Source organism: Aulonocara stuartgranti, assembly GCF_965226115.1.
Source record: "Aulonocara stuartgranti genome assembly, chromosome: 6".
Taxonomy (NCBI): domain Eukaryota; kingdom Metazoa; phylum Chordata; class Actinopteri; order Cichliformes; family Cichlidae; genus Aulonocara; species Aulonocara stuartgranti.
Window position 1 is genome coordinate 16,734,154 of NC_138944.1, and position 18,310 is coordinate 16,752,463.

General features: G+C 39.9%; 1 protein-coding gene and 1 long non-coding RNA gene across 2 annotated transcripts; one reads left to right on the forward strand and one right to left on the reverse strand.

Moving 5' to 3' along the window:
- The first annotated feature begins 1,066 nt into the window (after positions 1-1,066).
- utp6 (UTP6 small subunit processome component) lies at positions 1,067-13,566 on the forward strand. Its single transcript, XM_082536340.1, has 19 exons — positions 1,067-1,323; positions 2,959-3,043; positions 3,139-3,180; positions 3,289-3,381; positions 3,698-3,745; positions 3,839-3,902; positions 4,068-4,186; positions 4,312-4,389; positions 4,484-4,565; positions 5,550-5,631; positions 5,745-5,923; positions 7,310-7,389; positions 7,501-7,578; positions 8,374-8,553; positions 10,415-10,495; positions 10,874-10,983; positions 11,148-11,214; positions 11,375-11,447; positions 12,978-13,566. Exons 1-19 carry the CDS (start codon positions 1,232-1,234, stop codon positions 13,130-13,132), a joined length of 1,788 nt encoding a protein of 595 aa, XP_082392466.1. The 5' UTR covers positions 1,067-1,231; the 3' UTR covers positions 13,133-13,566.
- LOC309708366 lies at positions 13,493-16,896 on the reverse strand. The gene is made up of 2 exons (XR_014277249.1): positions 16,747-16,896; positions 13,493-15,287 (listed from the first exon to the last, which is right to left on the reverse strand). It is a non-coding gene; the product is annotated as an uncharacterized lncRNA (long non-coding RNA).
- Positions 16,897-18,310: the final 1,414 nt, after the last annotated feature.

The window sequence follows — 18,310 nt, forward strand, 5'->3', positions numbered from 1 at the left end:
ATTTTTTTGTTGGATAAACCTTTTGCAACAAAAAGAAAGTATGTAGACTTTTCATTAAGTAAAATGTATAAATTATCCTACCCAAGTAATGTAGAGTAGTAAATAGTGCATTCTTTAACTATATTTAAAGTACCTAAAGTAAGCAGTTTTTAGAATTATATGCAATACTATGTACATATGTACTATGTACATTGGATCATAATTACTGATGCATTGATGTGTGTACATATATACACATCAATGGTCCAGCTATTGATTATTTTATTATATATATATTGGAGGGTAGCTTGATATATTGCATTATTATGATGCAATTAATGTGAGGAGGCTTGTGCCAGCTCATTTCCCCCCTCGTTCATATAGTACTACATTCTGGAGAGAACTTGAAAATTATATATTGTGCAAAACAACATACGAAGTCAAAATTGAAGGGAAGGACATTATCAGTTATTTTGAAACCAAAGGAAAAAAAATTATGTACCATTGTCAATCTTTATATCTTACTAGGGAAATTCCACATACATAAATGTAAATTTTAAAACTCAACCCCATTATTGAATTTGTTTTTTACTTGAAATTGAATATTACTTAAACTCTCTTAAATTAACTTCAAATAAAAGAGGTTCATCATTGATTGAAATTCATTCAGAAATTTTCAACAAATGAGCTGTCACAGATATAATTTTCAAGTACAAAGCTATTATGAAGTCTGTCACATCCCTCTTTTTTCCTTTTATTAATTATTTACCCTTCTTATTTTCATTGTAATACTTATTGTTACTCTTATTTGCCCTGTATGTTTACTGTACAAACTGAGCTGGGATGACTGACTGTTCACGTTACAATTTCAAATAAAGTTCTGAAAAAAAAGCTTTCCCCACTCTATATGTTCCCCTGGTGTATATCAAAATTAATCTGAGGTGAGAAAACATACACCAAATCGTTTTCGAATATAAAAGGACAGGTAAACTTTCGTTTCATCTTTAATACGTTGTGAAACAGGGAGTTTGGGAGTTTAAAACTCTGAGTTAACAAAGGTTTCCTCCAGCTCAGATTTCCTGTCGGACCTATTTGCAGACGGAACCGGAAGCTCCGCTAGTCACAACTTCCACACATGTGTAATTGGGGATAGAGTTGGCCTCTCGTGGTGTTCTGTGTACAGTTGTTATACCATTATTAAGTTTTACCAAACAGCAGCTGAACACGAGCGTTTAACGGCTGCTTCGACGAGATGGCGGAGATCGTTCAGCAGCGGATCGAGGACAGAATCCCTGAGCTGGAGCAGCTGGAGAGAGTGGGACTGTTCACCAAGAAAGAAGTCAAGTAAGGCAGCACCGAGCCTTTACACGCTGTGTCTTCCAGGAAAATAGCAAAAGAGGTGATGGGTGAGCCCATCACGTACTCTCGGACGCACTCTCAGAGAGGGCCTCGAACCTGTGAAATATTTAATTATTTACATTACAGGGCCGAGAAACTGCGAGAGATGAAGCTGAGAAAGTCTATTGATCATCTTCTTGTTCTCCAAAAAAAAAAAACCCCAACAAAAAACGGTTTTTACTACTGATTAAATTTTGGATGATTTAGAGAAAAAAAATTCCCCAAAATAAAGAGCAAATATAGTTAAGTGCTTAATCTGGGCAGCTGAACTTAACTTTTTGACATCTATAGTTAGCAGAAATACATGGAAGATATCGTCCTGAAGATTTAAGGAGGAAATATTGAAGATCCCTTTTGCAGATAGTTGCACATCTACATCCTTAATTAAAATCAGTGTTAGGGTTGTGAATCTCAAAGTAACTGGTGATGATCAATACATTATAGGAATACCGATACATCACCATATTTGTGTAACATCACAATAGAAATCAGCACTTGTCAGGAGAATTCCTTCTGTCTTAAACACCCCAACAAGTCATCACTTTCCAACACTTGACCTCTTCTTCAGAAGTCTCTTGGACACAGCTCTATTTTCTTTACTGGGTGTATTTATTACAGAAGCTGTAGTAGTCGGGCAAGAAGTTTGATACAGGAATGGCACAGAGAATGAAAGATCTGGTGCAGACTACGCGTTGTGCTTCTGTAGTACTCCCAGTTCAAACTGAGCATCTGAATATGGAACAAAGGTGATATAAATGACGTAGCATGGTAGCTGGTCTAAGTATTTCAGAAACTGGTAATTTACCTTGATTTTCTTATGCAGCTATCTGTAGAGATTGTTCTGAATAAGAGTGTTCTGTTGACCCAGTTTGATGTAACACCATGAAAGCCCTAATCCATCCTGCCCTGTATTAACGTTTCAAGATGGCGGTGGTGTAATGGTGAAACTGAAGCTACAATTCACACGGGGTCATTTTCTTGGCACACTTTAGCCCCAACTGAGCATCGTTTAAATGCTACAGCCTGCTGACCATGTACGTTCCTTTGGGACCATAGTGTACCCATTGTTTTGGCTGCTTCCAGAAGAATAATATATACTGTGTCTCAAAGTTCAGATCTTTCCAAACCAGCTTCTTGAACATGACAGTGAGTTTACTGTATTCAAATGGCCTCCACGGTCATCAAATGTACGGGTCATGGATGTTCTCTGACAAACTGCAGCAACTATGTGATGCTATCATGTCAGTACGGGCTAAAATCTCTGAGGACTGTCTCCAGCATCTTGTTAAATCTATGCCCCAAAGACGTAAAGCAGTTCTGAGGATAAAAGGGGTCCAGTGTTAGCAAGGTGCACCTAAAAACTGCCCGTGAGTGTAAATTCAGTGTACAAAAAATGCATTTTATGCTGTATTTCCTAAAATTGACTTCGAAATGTCCCATTCTTCTTTTGTGCTTTCTTTTCTCCTAATAAAAAAACTGTTGGTCAGTATTAAAATTTCCATGTGAAAATATTCCCGTGTGTGTTTATGCAAGTCCTTCTCACTGATTCAACATTATTCTTCTGTTCTATTTTTCATTTAGATCAATAATCAAGAGAGTAACAGCCCTGGAGTACAAGCTTCACAGGCTGATTGTAAATAAGGAGGACTTCATTGCATACATTCAGGTAGGGGGCTGTGATGATACATCATGTTTCTTCTAAGTTTCAATAAATAAGTAAAGATCGTGAATCATGTTCAGAGACTCTCCTTTTGTTTATAGTATGAAATCAACGTTTTAGAGCTGATCAAGAAGAGAAGAGCAGTAAGTATCCTACATACCGAATCTGTTATTTTAAGCTCATGTGATTAAAAACTATATTTGTCAGGAAACCACACCTGAGAGTGACTCTACTATCCTTTTCATTTTCAGCACATACACTACCAGTTCAAGCGAGAGGAGATTGAGTACCCCATCATCCACAGAATAAATAGCATCTTTAAAAGAGCAACAAATAAGTGGAAGGTAGTGTAAATAGAGCATTTGTAATCTGTAATTATTATTCTGTATGGTTGTAATAATTAATTTATAACATCAGATTATTAAATTCAGCCATGTGTATCGAATATTTGTAACATTTTTAGACATTTTTTCCTCTAAATTTGTATGATATTATCTAATGTGTAACTGAGCCATTGCTGGAAAGTAATATGATGCTTTTTGTTAACAAACATGGCAAAAAAAAAAAGTTAAAATTGTAGATTTTTACATTGGATTTAAATTTACAAAAGGAATGAAAGCCGAAAGGAGTGAAGAGTCACACGTCTTCTTTCCCCCGCAGGATGATGTGCAGCTATGGCTCTCACACGTTGCTTTCTGTAAGAAATGGGTATGTAAAGATCTCATCACTTGCCTTCAAGTCAGATAAGTCTGCTCTACACCGTGTCTTCTCATTCTTATAATGATCCCTTTCACTCATCAGGCCACCAAGAGCCAAATCAGCAAGGTGTTCTCAGCCATGCTTGCCATCCATCCTGACAAACCAGGTACAGAAGAAAGGGGGCATTACAAACACACGGCAATTTGCCGATGTTTAGTGGCTGGAAATGTGCGTTAAAATAAATTAAACCAAGGCAGGAAATCTGTGATTGCAATCTTGGAGATGACCAAGACGAATGCTGTTAATAAACACTGTTTCCGTCCCGCTTTAGCTCTGTGGATCATGGCTGCCAAGAGCGAGCTGGAGGATAGAAATTCTTCTGAGAGCGCCAGACACCTGTTTCTGAGGGCGCTGCGATTCCACCCAAATGATAAGAAAGTCTACCAGGAGGTAAAAGATGCCAAATATCTTCTTTTTATTATTGATATTTAAGGTAACCCAGACTTAAAACTTTAAGCAACAGTTTATTCATTTAAAACATGCTCGTCTAAAATCCTCCAACCACTCTGTGTTAGTATTTCCGTATGGAGCTGCTGCATTGTGAGAAACTGAGGAAGCAGAAGATTCAGCTGGAGCAGGCTCAGATGGACCTGGTGAGCGTGAAACAAAGCAAACACAAAACAGTAGGAAGTAAGCGCGTGCATATGCTGCTCGTTGTATTTAAAACTCACTGTTCACACCTTCCAGGGTGAATATGAATTTTCTCCAGAGATCCTGAGTGGTAAACTGGCTGAGGTTGTATACAAAGATGCTACAGGGAAAATCAAAGGTAAGCTTGTCAATGGTTATTCACAGGCCTGTGCAAATATGAGAAAATATAAAATAACTTAAGTGTTTATGCTGCAAATACATTTGAATATTAAGAGCAGCATAATGCTGTCGCACTCTCTCCTGTAGCCTCCAACGCACATAGGGTCTTAACTGCTCCTCAAGACCCAGATGTTAGAAAATTCCAGGTGTAACAGAGAATATTAAAAAACAAACTCTTAATGCTAAAGTGCAGTTGTGTTGTGTGTTAAGAAAACAGCTCAGCTTTTATAAATCGCCGTAAAACTAAGCACACCTGTGTACACTATATAGGGATTGTGCTTGCATGATCTTTAGGCCTGTTTAGTAAATCTGGGCTTTAAAAATAACACATTTATTGTTTAAATAAAATGCACATAATTTGTAGAGCCGTAGATTTAAACTCTTTCTGCAAACTGTTATTTATTTAGTTTTTATTTCAGTTCAAGACCACCTATATTGTCATTAAAGTGAATTCCTTTAGCAGTGGGATATGTAAAGACTAAATGGGGATAAGAATTGGCAATTGAAATCAACCCTGAGCACAGGATACCTGTTAAAAAACGCTGAAATCACAGACTTACATATGTGGAAGGACTTTTCATGGAAAAACTGTAAGATTTTTATTTTTAATAATAACTCCGAAACAAAAGTCCAGACACACCAGTGCACAACTTGAATGCTTTCTGGGATGTGATCATTGTTTGGCAGATCACTTTCATGTATTCTGGCGCAGTCACATTCTTAAAACTGTTCTGGGACGGCGTTCCCACTACGGCGAAGGAGGTTTTGTCTCATAATATTGAATTTATATGTCTGACCTGCTACCTGGGGAAAATTGGACCTTAGTTTAGCTAAATGTGACAACTGTCTATTAAAAATATTTATGGTGGTGAGTAAGAACAAGCCATTGGCTTTGGAAACAACCTAGCGTGTGTCTCTACTTGTGCATCTTTTCATCCTACAGAAGCAGAGTTTGTCATCTCACTTCTGAACATAGCGGCTATTTTTGACTTCACCAAAGACCTCCAGGACTCCATCCTGCAAGAGTAATTTACTTCCAAAAGGCTTTCATTTAACTCTCTTTTACATGAACTCTGAATTCCTCAACTTCCATAGTGTTACCTTTAAGCAGTAACCTCATCTCACCTCTTGTTTCCAGCTTACAGACTAACTACACAGATGACAGCTCCACGTGGGATTTCATGGCTAAGAGGGAGCTGGAGGCCCCAGGAGCAGGAGAGGAGCTCCAGACTGCCAAAGGCAGGGCCTCAGATATAAACCGCAGAGAGGAGCGCTGCTGCCAGGTCTATGAGGAGGGCGTCAAGAGTCTAAACACTGGTAGGAGCTTCCTGATACACAGAGAGAACATATATATTTCAATTTTAAAATGAATTGTTGAGACATGATTTAGACTTTGGTGATTAATTATTAATTGTAACAATCTTCATCTGCAAATGAAGTTGGTGGGTAAACTAAGAAGTACGAGAAAGACGCCACTTTGTTAGGACATCTTACCCCTTTTACGCTCAAACCTCCTTCATTTTTCATGGCACCGATTCAACAAGGTGCTGGAAAATTTCTTCTGAGATTTTAGTTCATGTTGACTTGATAGCATCACACAGCTGCTGCAGATTTGTTGGCTGCACGTCCATGAAGTTAATCTCGTGTTCACCCCCACATCCCAAAGCTGCGGTGACTGCGGAGGCCGTTTGAGTACAGCGAACTCGTCAAGTCACGTCAAGTTTATTTATAAAGCACATTTAAAAACAACCAAGGCTGACCAAAGTGCTGATTTAAGCTTTGTGTCACGTGCCTTGTCTTGCTGGAAGCAGCCATCAGAAGATAGATACACTGTGGTCATAAAGGGTGGTCAGCAACAATACATACGGGTGGGCTGTGGCATTTAAACAATGCTCTGTTGGTATTCAAGGGGCCAAAGTGTGCCTAGAAAACATCTCCCACACCATTATGCCAGCAGCCATAAGTGTTTGTGGATCCATGCTTTCATGTTGTTTATGTGAAATCCTCACCCTGCCATCCAAATGTCACAACAGAAATTGTGACTCAAGATTTTTCCAGTCTTCTGTTGTCCAATTATAGCGAGCCTGTGTGAACTGTAGCCTCAGCTCCCTGTTCTTAGCTGATGGGAGTGTCATCTGTGCATCAGAGATGCTCTTCTGCATCCCACGTCTGTAATGACTTACTGTTGCCTTCCTGTCAGCTTAAAGAAGTCTGGTGTAGTCTCCTCTGATGTCAGAAAGACATTTTTGCCCAGAGACGTGACGCTTACTGGATATTTTCTCTTTTTCTGGCCTTTCTCTGTAAATCCTAGAGATCACTTCAATCACCTTCCTCATTCTTATGTGCAGTTTGAACTTCAGCAGGCCCTCATGAACATGTCTGCGTGCCTACATGCATTGAATTGCTGCCATATGATTGGCTGATTAGGTATTTTCTTTAATGTGCAGCTGAGCGTGTGTGTAGCTTTTTTATGTGTCAATGCACCCATATTACCAAAACAAGAATGATCTCTTCTTGTTCTCTTCTTGTTCTTTTATTTAATTTGCACATGCTGGCAGTGGGTTAAAAGCTTTAATGGAAGAATTTTATTTTGGTCAAAACCTCCAAGAAGGAGCCCAGAAAGTTGTAAAATGTTATCCTTGTTCCTGCATGTATTCATTCACTGCTTCCGTTAGTATAAGAAACTGCTGCTTTGCCTCCCAGAGCCAATGTGGACCTGCTACGTGGCTTTCTTGTTGGAAAGGATGAAAAGGAAGACCAACGTCCAAGAGCTGAAAGAAAAAGTAAGTGAAAAGTCCTTAAGTTTGGCCTGAAGTTATTTCCTCCTCAGGTACGCTGAGAAATGTCAATGGCTTCAGTGTTTTCTGGAGTAAAAACAAGTGTTTGTATCACAGAGGCAGGAGAGGCTGCTGGGAGTGCTGCAGCGTGCCCATGACTGCTCGCTGTTGAAGGAGAATTACTACAAGAACTGGGTGAGATAAAGCCTCTTTTCAATGTGTGAATGGAATTTTAGGCACCCGTAAGCCTGTCTTCTCTTTATTTGAATGATGACCTGTCGGCTCTCATTTCGCTCAAACCACGTTTCGTTTTGGTCGGGTAAGAGCAGCGCCAGGCAAAGTCTGACAGGAACAGCAAAAATCTTTAAAACCTTGCAAGTCGTCTCTTCTTTCAGATATACACTAGCAGAGGTAACACGGAATGAAAATGTAATTGCACTGCACCGAAAACACAACATGTTATTGGAAAAGCAGAAACAACTGAGGCCGACAGCCAGAAGTTACTAACACACTGACGTTCAGGCAAATGAAACCAGTTCTATGATGATGAGAATCTCAATTAGAATAAAAATGTGGTAATTGTTGGCCTAGTGGTTAGAGGCTAATACCAAGCACTCTGAGTAATTTATGGGTTTGTGTGACTATTATTTAATAGCTGTATTTGTTTGTTAATTTATTTGGTGGTGCGACAAACACACATTGTCCAGCAATAATGAATAACAAAGTAAACAGAGTGCACATTTAGACCCAGCACATGGTGGCTTTATGGATATCCTGGTGGTTGTAAGCCTGTATTTTTTAAATCAATTGCTATGTTTCCTGTGTAGGATTATCAGTTTGTCTGGTAATGGGACTGAAATTGTTTAAAAAAACTGAAAATGGTGATAGTCGAAAAACTCCTTTAACATCAGGTTATATTCAAAAAGGAAACGATACCTTGCATTTTACTGATGTATGAATCAACCAACCTGATGTTGTCCACGTGACCAGCTCCAAATCTTGCTCTCATCGGGAGATGCTGAGGGAGCAGCAAGCGTTGCCATGACAGCCACGCAGCGCTACAGCCAATCAGTGACCATGTGGAGTTTGAGCCTGCAGACGCTGATGGAGCTAGGGAGCCGAGACATAGGCCGGTGTTTCCAGGACGCTCTCAAACACGTTAATCCCAAGGTACACACACACTGGACCGGGAGAGCCACGTTTGCTTTTCTGAAATCACATAATGGGGTTCAGTAATTTTCTCATCTTACACTATCATATAAACACTGTTCAGCACACTGAGTGGCAGCACCGCTTTAATTGTTGTCCTTGGAGAAAAGAGACATATGGATTCACTCACACACATACACACACTAGCCACCAGCAGTGCTGTATAAGTGGGCCATCTCCTTGGCCTAATTAGTCTCTGTTCAGTCATATTAATTTCCTCAACTGTCTTCATCTGCCTGAGCGCACATGAAGGCAGGTGAAAAACTAAATTTAATCGTGCAGATATTTGTGTATCAATTTACCTTTTTTAAAGGTAAAAGCTACCCCAGTGATGAAGCTGGGGGCTGTTATGGTTTAGGGCAGGAATCTGTCACAAGTGTCAAGTGCAGAGAGAATAAAGGGAAACGGTAGACATGCATGTGTATATATTAAAAAGACATTTTGCAGGTTGATGGGGCCAATAAATACGGACCAGGAACAGCAGGTCCAGAATTAGAAACGCATGCAGACGGGTACAAGGAAAGAGGGGACAGAGAAGAAGGTGCCAACTACAGAAGAGAGCAGATAGAAATTAATATCAGTTAATCAGTTCAGTGCAGACAGGAAAAAAAAGGGAGAATATTTATGGAGGCCACGCAGCAGCCTGAGTCTGACCATTAATAATTTGAAGCCCGATTTCCATCTCGGCTCAGTTTGACCTTATAAATTAGCGTTTAGAATTTCTTATGTACTCTTCTGGTCAGTGGTGAATTAAACCTTATCTTACAATCTCTCCTATATTTCAGAGTAGTCAGAACGTTCTTCTTAATTTTTCTGTTGAACCTCCCTCATAGTTGCACAGTTCTGTACAACTATGAATACGCATGCCTCGACTGAGCCGCGGGCCTTTGTAGCAGTGAATAGAATAGCTGATTATTGTTGTGGTGGGGGTTTCATAAGTCCACGGCCCTGAGAAGGAGGATTAGTACAGCTGCTTATTATGCAAGTCTTTTCTTTTGAACAAAACACCCTGTTTGAGCATGGAGAAGTGGCACACACCTCCAGGGTTGGAGGCCTGTGTATCCAACAATGTTAAGTTTCCGCATTGAAAAGCACAGAAGTGCAGATAAATCAATGGTGAAAATGTAAGCACGTTCTTTATCCTGTCATTCTGTACTCATGCCGATTCCAGAAGGTATATTGATCCTTCCCTCCTGGCTGAGAACAGATGCTGCCTGAGTGATTATTCATTTTTAAAATCTCTGCATATAATGGCAAAACCCGGTAACTAATTCTGATCTGAGCTTTGCATGCTCTGACACGTTCACTGGAGACTGAGAAGGCCAAATCCTTTCTGGTTCCTGCTGCTTCTCAAATGTGAATATCAGCTGTAGTGTCATACCGGATGATGCATAGTGTCCCTCACTTGCTATATTTACTTTAAATGATACCAATCCCACTTACGGTACTAGAAAAGATCAGAACTGACCACCCAATTGGTAGCTGTGTTTCTTACAAGCTAGCAATGATGTGCCAGTTTAAAATTGACATTAGTGTTTAATAGAAACACTCAGTCTGATGACAGATATCCCAGGTTGGACTGTCAACACTGCTTAAGTGTTTTAACAGTGAGGCACCTCTAATACAAACTCACGATAATCCAGAAGTTCTTTTATTGACTGTTTTACGTTGTTGTTATTCATCAGTGTTAAGTCGTGAAAGTTTTGTGTCTGAACAAAATGCGTGCGCCTAATGGTTGCTTATTAATGAACAGGCGTAAGGTACATTCACATTTTTTAAGGTGGGTGAAGCTCATTCATGTAACCGCGTCTTGTCTTGACAGGAGAGTCTACCACTGTGGCAGCTGCAGTTTGAGTGGAGCAAGGCCAGCCAGAGTGCCGAGGAGACAGAAGCCATCCTCAAGGTAGTGCACCCGAATCCAGCCGTTTGAACAGCTGCAGTGTGATCTTGCTATAGCCTGCAGCATTTAGAGCAATTTATCCGCTTCATTTTTTGTGGATTTGTTTACACCGATATTTTATCGATAAGAGTTACGCTGGAAACACAGTTTTGAATTGTTAGAAATGAAATGCGCAACATAAGAAGTTAATGACAGGATAAAATATGATCCTGCACTGTAATATAAAGTACAGCAGGCAGACTGTGATCAGAAAAGGCTGAGTAAGCTAGAGATGAGATAAAGAGTAAACAATAAAAGCTAAAGCAGGCAAGATTAATAGTGTTTTTGCCTCTGAAATGAGGATATGCCTTGCAGACAGTTTGTTCTCTTGCTTGTTCCCAGAGAGGTCTGCTGTCTGCAGTCCCGGCTGTTGCCATGGAGATGAAAGAGTGCTACCTCGATTGGTCCTACTCCACTGGAGGCTACAAGAAGGCGAGGAAGACCTTTACAAGGTGAAAATCAGATAACTCTGTCTGCTCATGTAGTTTTTAATTTAGGTGATGAATGAAGCAGGAACATATAAGTTTAACGGGTCTCAAAGCACTGACCTGCAGGTGCAAAATAAACGTTCAGGATCTTTAATACCTTTTAATTAAATTGCATTTTTCTTATGTAGCTTACAGGAAAACCGCCCATTGTCCAAGGAGTTTTTCACCAGAATGATTCAAATCGAGAAGGAACAAGTACGTATATGAAGCCCAGTGACATCCTCATTCTTCTGCCTGCCACCAACTATAATGTTTATGTTGTACTGACTTCATTGATAGTTTGACACTGGAAAGATACCTTTGATGTTGCTGATAAGTGAAAACAATTAATGTGATTACAATGTTGTTTTTTCAGGAAAATCCAAAGATGAACTATCTGAGGGACTACTATGAGAGGGTGCTGCAGGAGTTCGGCACCTCCAATGAAGGTGAATTTAAATCAGGTTAAGGAGCTGGAATGAACCGGAAAGCTGGTGTTATTTATGCTTTCAGCTCAGCCAGCAAGCTCAAGTTTTAAGACGAATATTAAAGTTTGTGAGCTCATTGCTCCCCATTAATACAAACAGACCCAGGTGGATGCTGGGGTGGTGGAGGGTGTTGAGTTTATCTAGGCACAAACCCCACTGGAACACGAGACACACAATAACTGCACGACAAAACAAGTCAAGACAGAGCTCTTTGTCTTTGTGGCCCGTGAGGGAAGTCAGCCCAGGCCTTCACCTGTCCTTAGCCAACTTCAACTGATTCCTTCGCTACAGCCCTTTTTTTATTGTCAGCAAGCAAGCAATCATTCATGAATGTGCAATTACAAATACATGTGACATTCTTAAGCAGGCATATCTGAACAACATCAGTGTCTATATTCTGTGTGTGTGGGTGTGTGTAGGTGCATGTGTGTGTGTTTACAGCTGTACCATACATAGGCATATGACCTTTCAATGAACTTAAACTGTGTATGAGGTATGCAGAAAGGCAGAAGTAAGCGTCTCGCTAAATGATAAGAACAGGAACTTGCAACAGGTCATGTCTCAGACGAACATTTAAAGGTGTGAAGTCTCGCACTTATAAGAAACAGAACGATTCTGGTTTCTAAAGCTATAATGGAAATGATAACGTCGAGGCTGCTTCCTCTCAACTCATGGTACACACGCGCACACAGAATCTTATCAGACCTAATAAGGATATGATTTTTATCAGCGTACAAATGATTATATATTTCTAAGCACAAATGACAATATAAAAAATATCAATTCCAACAGAGGGGTTGAACAGCAGGAACAGTATTTACAAATTAGAGGAAGAGATTAAAAAAGAGATCGCCAAAACGAGAGGATGTGTCTTTGTATGTTATGTGAGCACAAATCAAATACAGGTTTGGACTGAACAGCTAATCAACAGTTAGAGTTATTTGATCAGACTGAGTCAGAGGACAAGAGTAAAACACGTTCAAGAGAATCTGTATCGCTAAAGAACAAAGTTAGACGAGATGGAAAATACCGGGCCACCTCCATATTGCACCTACAGGAGCTGCTCAGCCATGGAAACCCATGGCATGAAGGTCTCGGTGCATTATGTGCCCTTGCACTTGGTGACCCAACTCACAACAACAATCACCTCAACGCACTCAGTTTGACCTATATATTAAAGGAAAAAATAAATAGTATTATGCAGAAAACAACAACAATCAAATGATCCCCTTTGAGCAAGCACTTGGCAACAGTGGGGAGGAAAAACTCCCTTGTGACAGGAAGAAACCGCTGGCAGAGCCAGGCTCAGGGAGGAAGACAGTGAGTGGCATGTTACAGTATCACACTTGTAATGCTATAAGCTCTATAGAGATGTGGCTCAATACTTCTGTCCTTGTAGTGTAAAAGTATGGATAGATACAATTAGATTAAGAACCTTTAGGTTTTTTGTTTTTTTTAAACATAACTGTTTCCTGTTTCGTTTTTCTAAAGATCTGTGGCTGCAGTACATCCGCGAGGAACTCGGACCCCTCGGTCAGCCAGAGAACTGTGGAAAGATCCACTGGAGAGCCATGAAGTTTCTGGAAGGAGAGAGTGTAGAAAGATTCATTTCCAAACATGCACTCCTTCAGACTGGACACTTATAAGTAGCAGAAAAACAAGGCTGTGAGTTCAGACAACAAATACCTTGTGGAGGTTTGTCAGCTGACGAACAAGCACGTTTCTGAGTGATTCTTCCTCCCAGTCTAATTGAAGACTGGTCCCGTGCTGAATTTCTTTCGTTCCCAGCTTTGCAGTTTCTGTTGTTTGCGGTTCATTCAAAATAAACCTGCTCGTTCCTCTTTAAAGGTTCCAGCCATGTTACAAGAACAATTCTCATTTTCACAGACTTGTTTTTTTCTTATCGATTGCAGCCGTAATTTACAACAGGTGTTCGTTTTTGTTTTAAGGTCTGTGCTGCGTTTGTTAACCCCACAGTAATGACGCCCAGAGTCATTAAATACACGTTTGTCATTTTGAGAAGATAAATTTTAATGCTGTTATGAAGATGATATTAAAACAGTCTTTCATTCTTGGGTGTTTTCTCGGGTTATGGTCTGTCTGACGCAGTAAACTTACACAACCACTTTTTTCTTAACGAAGCAGTCATGTAACGGTAGCTCTCACTGTTCCAACACTTATAGATTGGAGCGGTTATTTTGATAAAAACATCCTTTTATCCTCTGAAGCATACTTTGCATCACACATTGTTTGCTGTTAGTATCAAGTATCACTTAATTCTCACCTTTTATGGTACAAAATGTTGCCTTTAAAGGTCACAAACCATAAATACGAAGCAGCAGCAGCAGTACTCTGTGAGGGAATAGCACATGTATGTTGAGTTCAAGGCCAACTAAAAAGGAAAAAACCCACACCTGCCAACATCAAAATATATTTACAGTGTGTAAGGACACTTTAAATTGTTACAGTTTATACAGCAATGTAGGAAAGTTATGAGGTATAACAATATTAATGGAAAAAGCTTATAAATAGATCATGTTACACATTAAAATCTAGTAGAAAATACACATGTAGACCTACAGTATCAAATTGTATCACTAGACAAAAGCATGTTTAACTGAAAATGATAAATACAGAGAGCGTGCGGGTGTTTACTCTTCACACCCTACAGGTTGTTAACATGAGGTCCATGTGGCAGTTTTGGGGGGAGCTTGAGATAAATTAATGACAGTCCTCTGTAGAAGATCTTTGAGACAAAACTACATCATCTCTGTCCTGAACTGACTTTTCATTGAATGAAAATATTAATTAAGGCAGAAAGTGGTATGTTTAATGATCCCACTACAAAAACAAGCAGAGCTGCAAATTTCTCTGTAAGTGGAGTTGAGCTACTTGGGTTTCCTGTTTCTAAAATTTGGGTGGGGTGGGGGGAAGCTAACCTGAGAAATATTAATGCAGTGAGGGGTACATTTTACTCTGCAGCTTCAGTCTGCAAAATCTGCAATAGAGTGCAAGGGGAGCCATATCAGCTCATGATGGTCTTTAAGGATTTATAACCCTTAAATTTGTGGAAACTGTTACAATTTCAGTATTTTAGCTATTAAAAGAAAAAAAAGTTAACATTTTATGAATATCAACAGACGAATTTCAACTTCAATCTATTGTAGCCTTTTAAAAATAGTTGGACGCTTATTAGAAGGCGTGTACTTCAGCACGTTTTAACCTACAAAACATGTTTAGGAAAAAAAGTTGGACCACATTTTAAAACAGTTAAAAATGAACTTAATATCTTGATGATCTTTAGTGTTTTCCACATTTCTACCACTTTTCTTATTTTAGGAATAAATACAGTATATGCTTGTATGTGTTCCCCCGCCAAAAAACACAAAGAAAAACCTGAAACTATACTAACGTACCTTCCATGAACACCAAAACCGAGAACCACGACTCCTGTGAGCATTTCTAATGTACCCAAAATTCTGGTTACATCACCTCCCACATGCCAACCCCAGCCCTCCACATCACACATCTTCAGAGCTTTTTAAAGAAGATGTAGGTGAAGAGTACCAACACGCCAGCAGACAACAGCCCAATCACAAACTGGTGGATGGTGATGACGTTCTCCAAGGCGTGGATGCGCTCCTCCATCGCACTGGTGTGGATGTAGTCATAGATGGAGACCCCGATGCTCCACACCGCCCATACGGCATCCACCAGCGCCTTCATGGTGGGAGAAACCATTGAGAGGGCCGCCTGCAGCTGGACGCCCACCGCATCCGCTGCTTATTGGCCCCTGCTGCACTAAAGAGAGAGCAAGAGAAGAGGGTGACACATGGTGCAGCGAGGAGATGGCGATGTGTGGGCATAATGACTGCCTGTGAAACGGCAAATACAGTTAAAGCTCTACAGCCACGAACAGAAAACATCACACAAATCAGGTTTTAAATAAACCAAACTACTGAAAAATCTGAGGGTTTCTGTGTGGAGTTTGCATTTTCTCCACGTGCCTGTGTGGGATCTTTCTGGCTACTTGGACTTCCTCCCACAGTCCACAGACATAAAGGTGAAAGAAAGGTGTAAATGCTAGTATGTTTTAGCCTGCAACACAACCACCTACCTGTGGAGTGAGCTCCAGCCACACCAAGACCCTGAATTTTGTTTTGTTTAATTTATTCAGGACACCTTCAGATTTAGTTTGTGTATCTGAAAAGGAGTGGGAAGACATGCACATCCACTTGGATAAGACAAGGAAAATGGATGGATGGATAGCTGTCTGCAAGTGAAACTCTTCTGTTTAAGCAATTGAGGTACGTTAATAATTATCATGCAATTACTGTATTTTTTAAATTAATTTAATAATGATAAAGACAATTTGCTTTTTACCTTCAGAATAAACAATTGTATAATATTAATGATAATTTGTTTTTCGATATTATTGCATTCTATTGTATCCAACAGAGAACTTTAATATATTCTCCTGAGAACCAGCCTATTCATTTATGTCCTCTGTAATGGACATTTCGTCTTGGTCTCTATCTTTTGACTTATTTGAGATATCTTACTACCTCCTTGCTTTCCACTGATATCGCATGTGTTTGGGTTGCCTCTATTACCTCCAAAAAGGAAGAAAATCACACAAAAAATATGCCCAACATGAAGTCTAAAATGAAATTGGAAAAATAAATAAAATAAAATAAAAACAAAAATAAAACAAAACTCAAAAATTTAAGGATTAAGTCGGAACCATCAACATGTTTTATGCTGATAGATAAATACCCCCTGTGCTCAAGTACACACTTTCATAATTTACTCTACCAACTCACAGCTAAAAATTAAACATTTACTGCGTGATTTTTATTTCACTGAAACAAAAGCGATGACTTTAAATTATATATTTTTTTATTTTGCTAATGAAATAACCAGATAACGACTTTTTTAACGAATGAAACTAACCCAGTTTTTAACTCTTGACACAAAAACGATCAACTACTGATATATTCCTTTTTAAACTTTCGTATCTTTTTCGCACTTTTTACTGAAAACAACGCGAACCTTACTCCAACGCGCGATGACGTCACGCACCCACTGGATTCTTGGCATTACGAGCATGACAGCGTTTGGCCTTGTGGGATCAGTAACCTCGCAAACCTCACGCCTAATCCACAGTTTGAGGGGGGACGTGTTGTTGTGTTGCGCACAAACCGCTCAGGCTGTAACACTAACGCGACGAAGACGTTTCCGAAACGGAGCCAAAACTCACCGACAAGTGTCAGATGCTACAGCGATGATGAGGCCGATGATGAACATCCGTCCTGCTGTTTCTGGAGTAATGAATTATCTTGTTTATGTGGCAAACCTGCGTGTTCTTGTCAGGAACCAAATCGGTCATTGCTGGTTGGCGAGAAGTCCACCTCGATCGGAGGCATCGCTTCCGGACCGAACCTTTAAAATTAAATAGTTATCTATTTAAATCGATAATAGCAAAACTCAATGAGGGAATGAGGCCACGGCAACAGATATATTTATTGGAGAAAGGCTCTAACACCTGAATACACCGGGTTAAAGTTATCATTGATTTTCTTATTAATAATAGCTTCTTTAGTACCGAGCGTCAGGTCATACGTTTATTTTGATAAGAAATCCTCCAATTTCCGGTGTTATTACTATGGGCTTTTGAAGTGAGGTGAAGCAGCTGACTGATGCCTTGTGAGGGCGTCACACAGGAGCGTCAGCAGCAAGACTAAAAGTGGAGCATGAGTTCAGGACCGAGTAGAACTCAACAGAACTGAATAAATGATCAGAACAGAGAGAACAATCACGCACAAACATTGAAAACTTTCACACAAGATTCAAACTCATCATTAAAAACGACACAGGGGCAAAAAGGACAAATCAGACGTACAAAGCCAGCATGAGAACAGCTGCAGCTGTACTTAAAGGGAAGTCCTCCATCAGGGCTGCAGCCTGTTTGATCCCACTTCCTGCCCTTTAATTATGGCTTCCTCTAATACACATCTCACCAAAAATCTGGGGCCATCAGTAGTAACGGAAAGAAAGACAGATACTTCCACAAGGAAATTCGGTGTGTTACAGCAGCAGCAGCAGCAGCACCATAAATAATAATAATGATAACAGTGAAATTAACAATAAAACCACTATTATTGAAAGTACCACAGCCACACGTCAAAGGCCTTATGATGCAAGGGAGTGCAGTTTTTTATGCAACATTGAGAGAATAGGATTTTCAGTATAAGTGGGATTAAATAAAAAAAATAACACTGAAAATGTGCAAGAGACAATTCCAGCAAAGAGCAGTGCAAATGGCATTACCATGCACACTATAAGTCTGACAAACAACAGGAAGGAGGTTTGATATAGAGGTATGTGTGTGTGGACAGGTGTGATCACCTGTCACCACAAAAAGGAGAGCTGCTGTAAAGTTTAAAAGGGAAGGGTAGGAATGACTTCCCAGAACATTCATTATGGTAGTGGGATTGAAGAAGTTTGAGGGAGAAGTGTGTCCCGCTCCGTATTGTGCAGGAGAGGGGGAGGTAGTTTGTCTGTGATGGAGAGCTGGTTGTCCAGTGACCTCTTGACCCTCACCGAGCTGCTCCAACATCTTATTAACCCTTTTCCTCGCGTCCTGTCCACTTCTCATGCAATCCATGGCACTAATGAAACCATATTTCAACTAAAAATAAACATTTTAGCACTGGATTATAATTTAATGTTTTAGTGTTCATGTATTCTGATCAGGCACCGATGATAATACCAAACCTTAACCTCTGAACCTCAGAAACTAGATTCAGTATTCTTTACTGTCA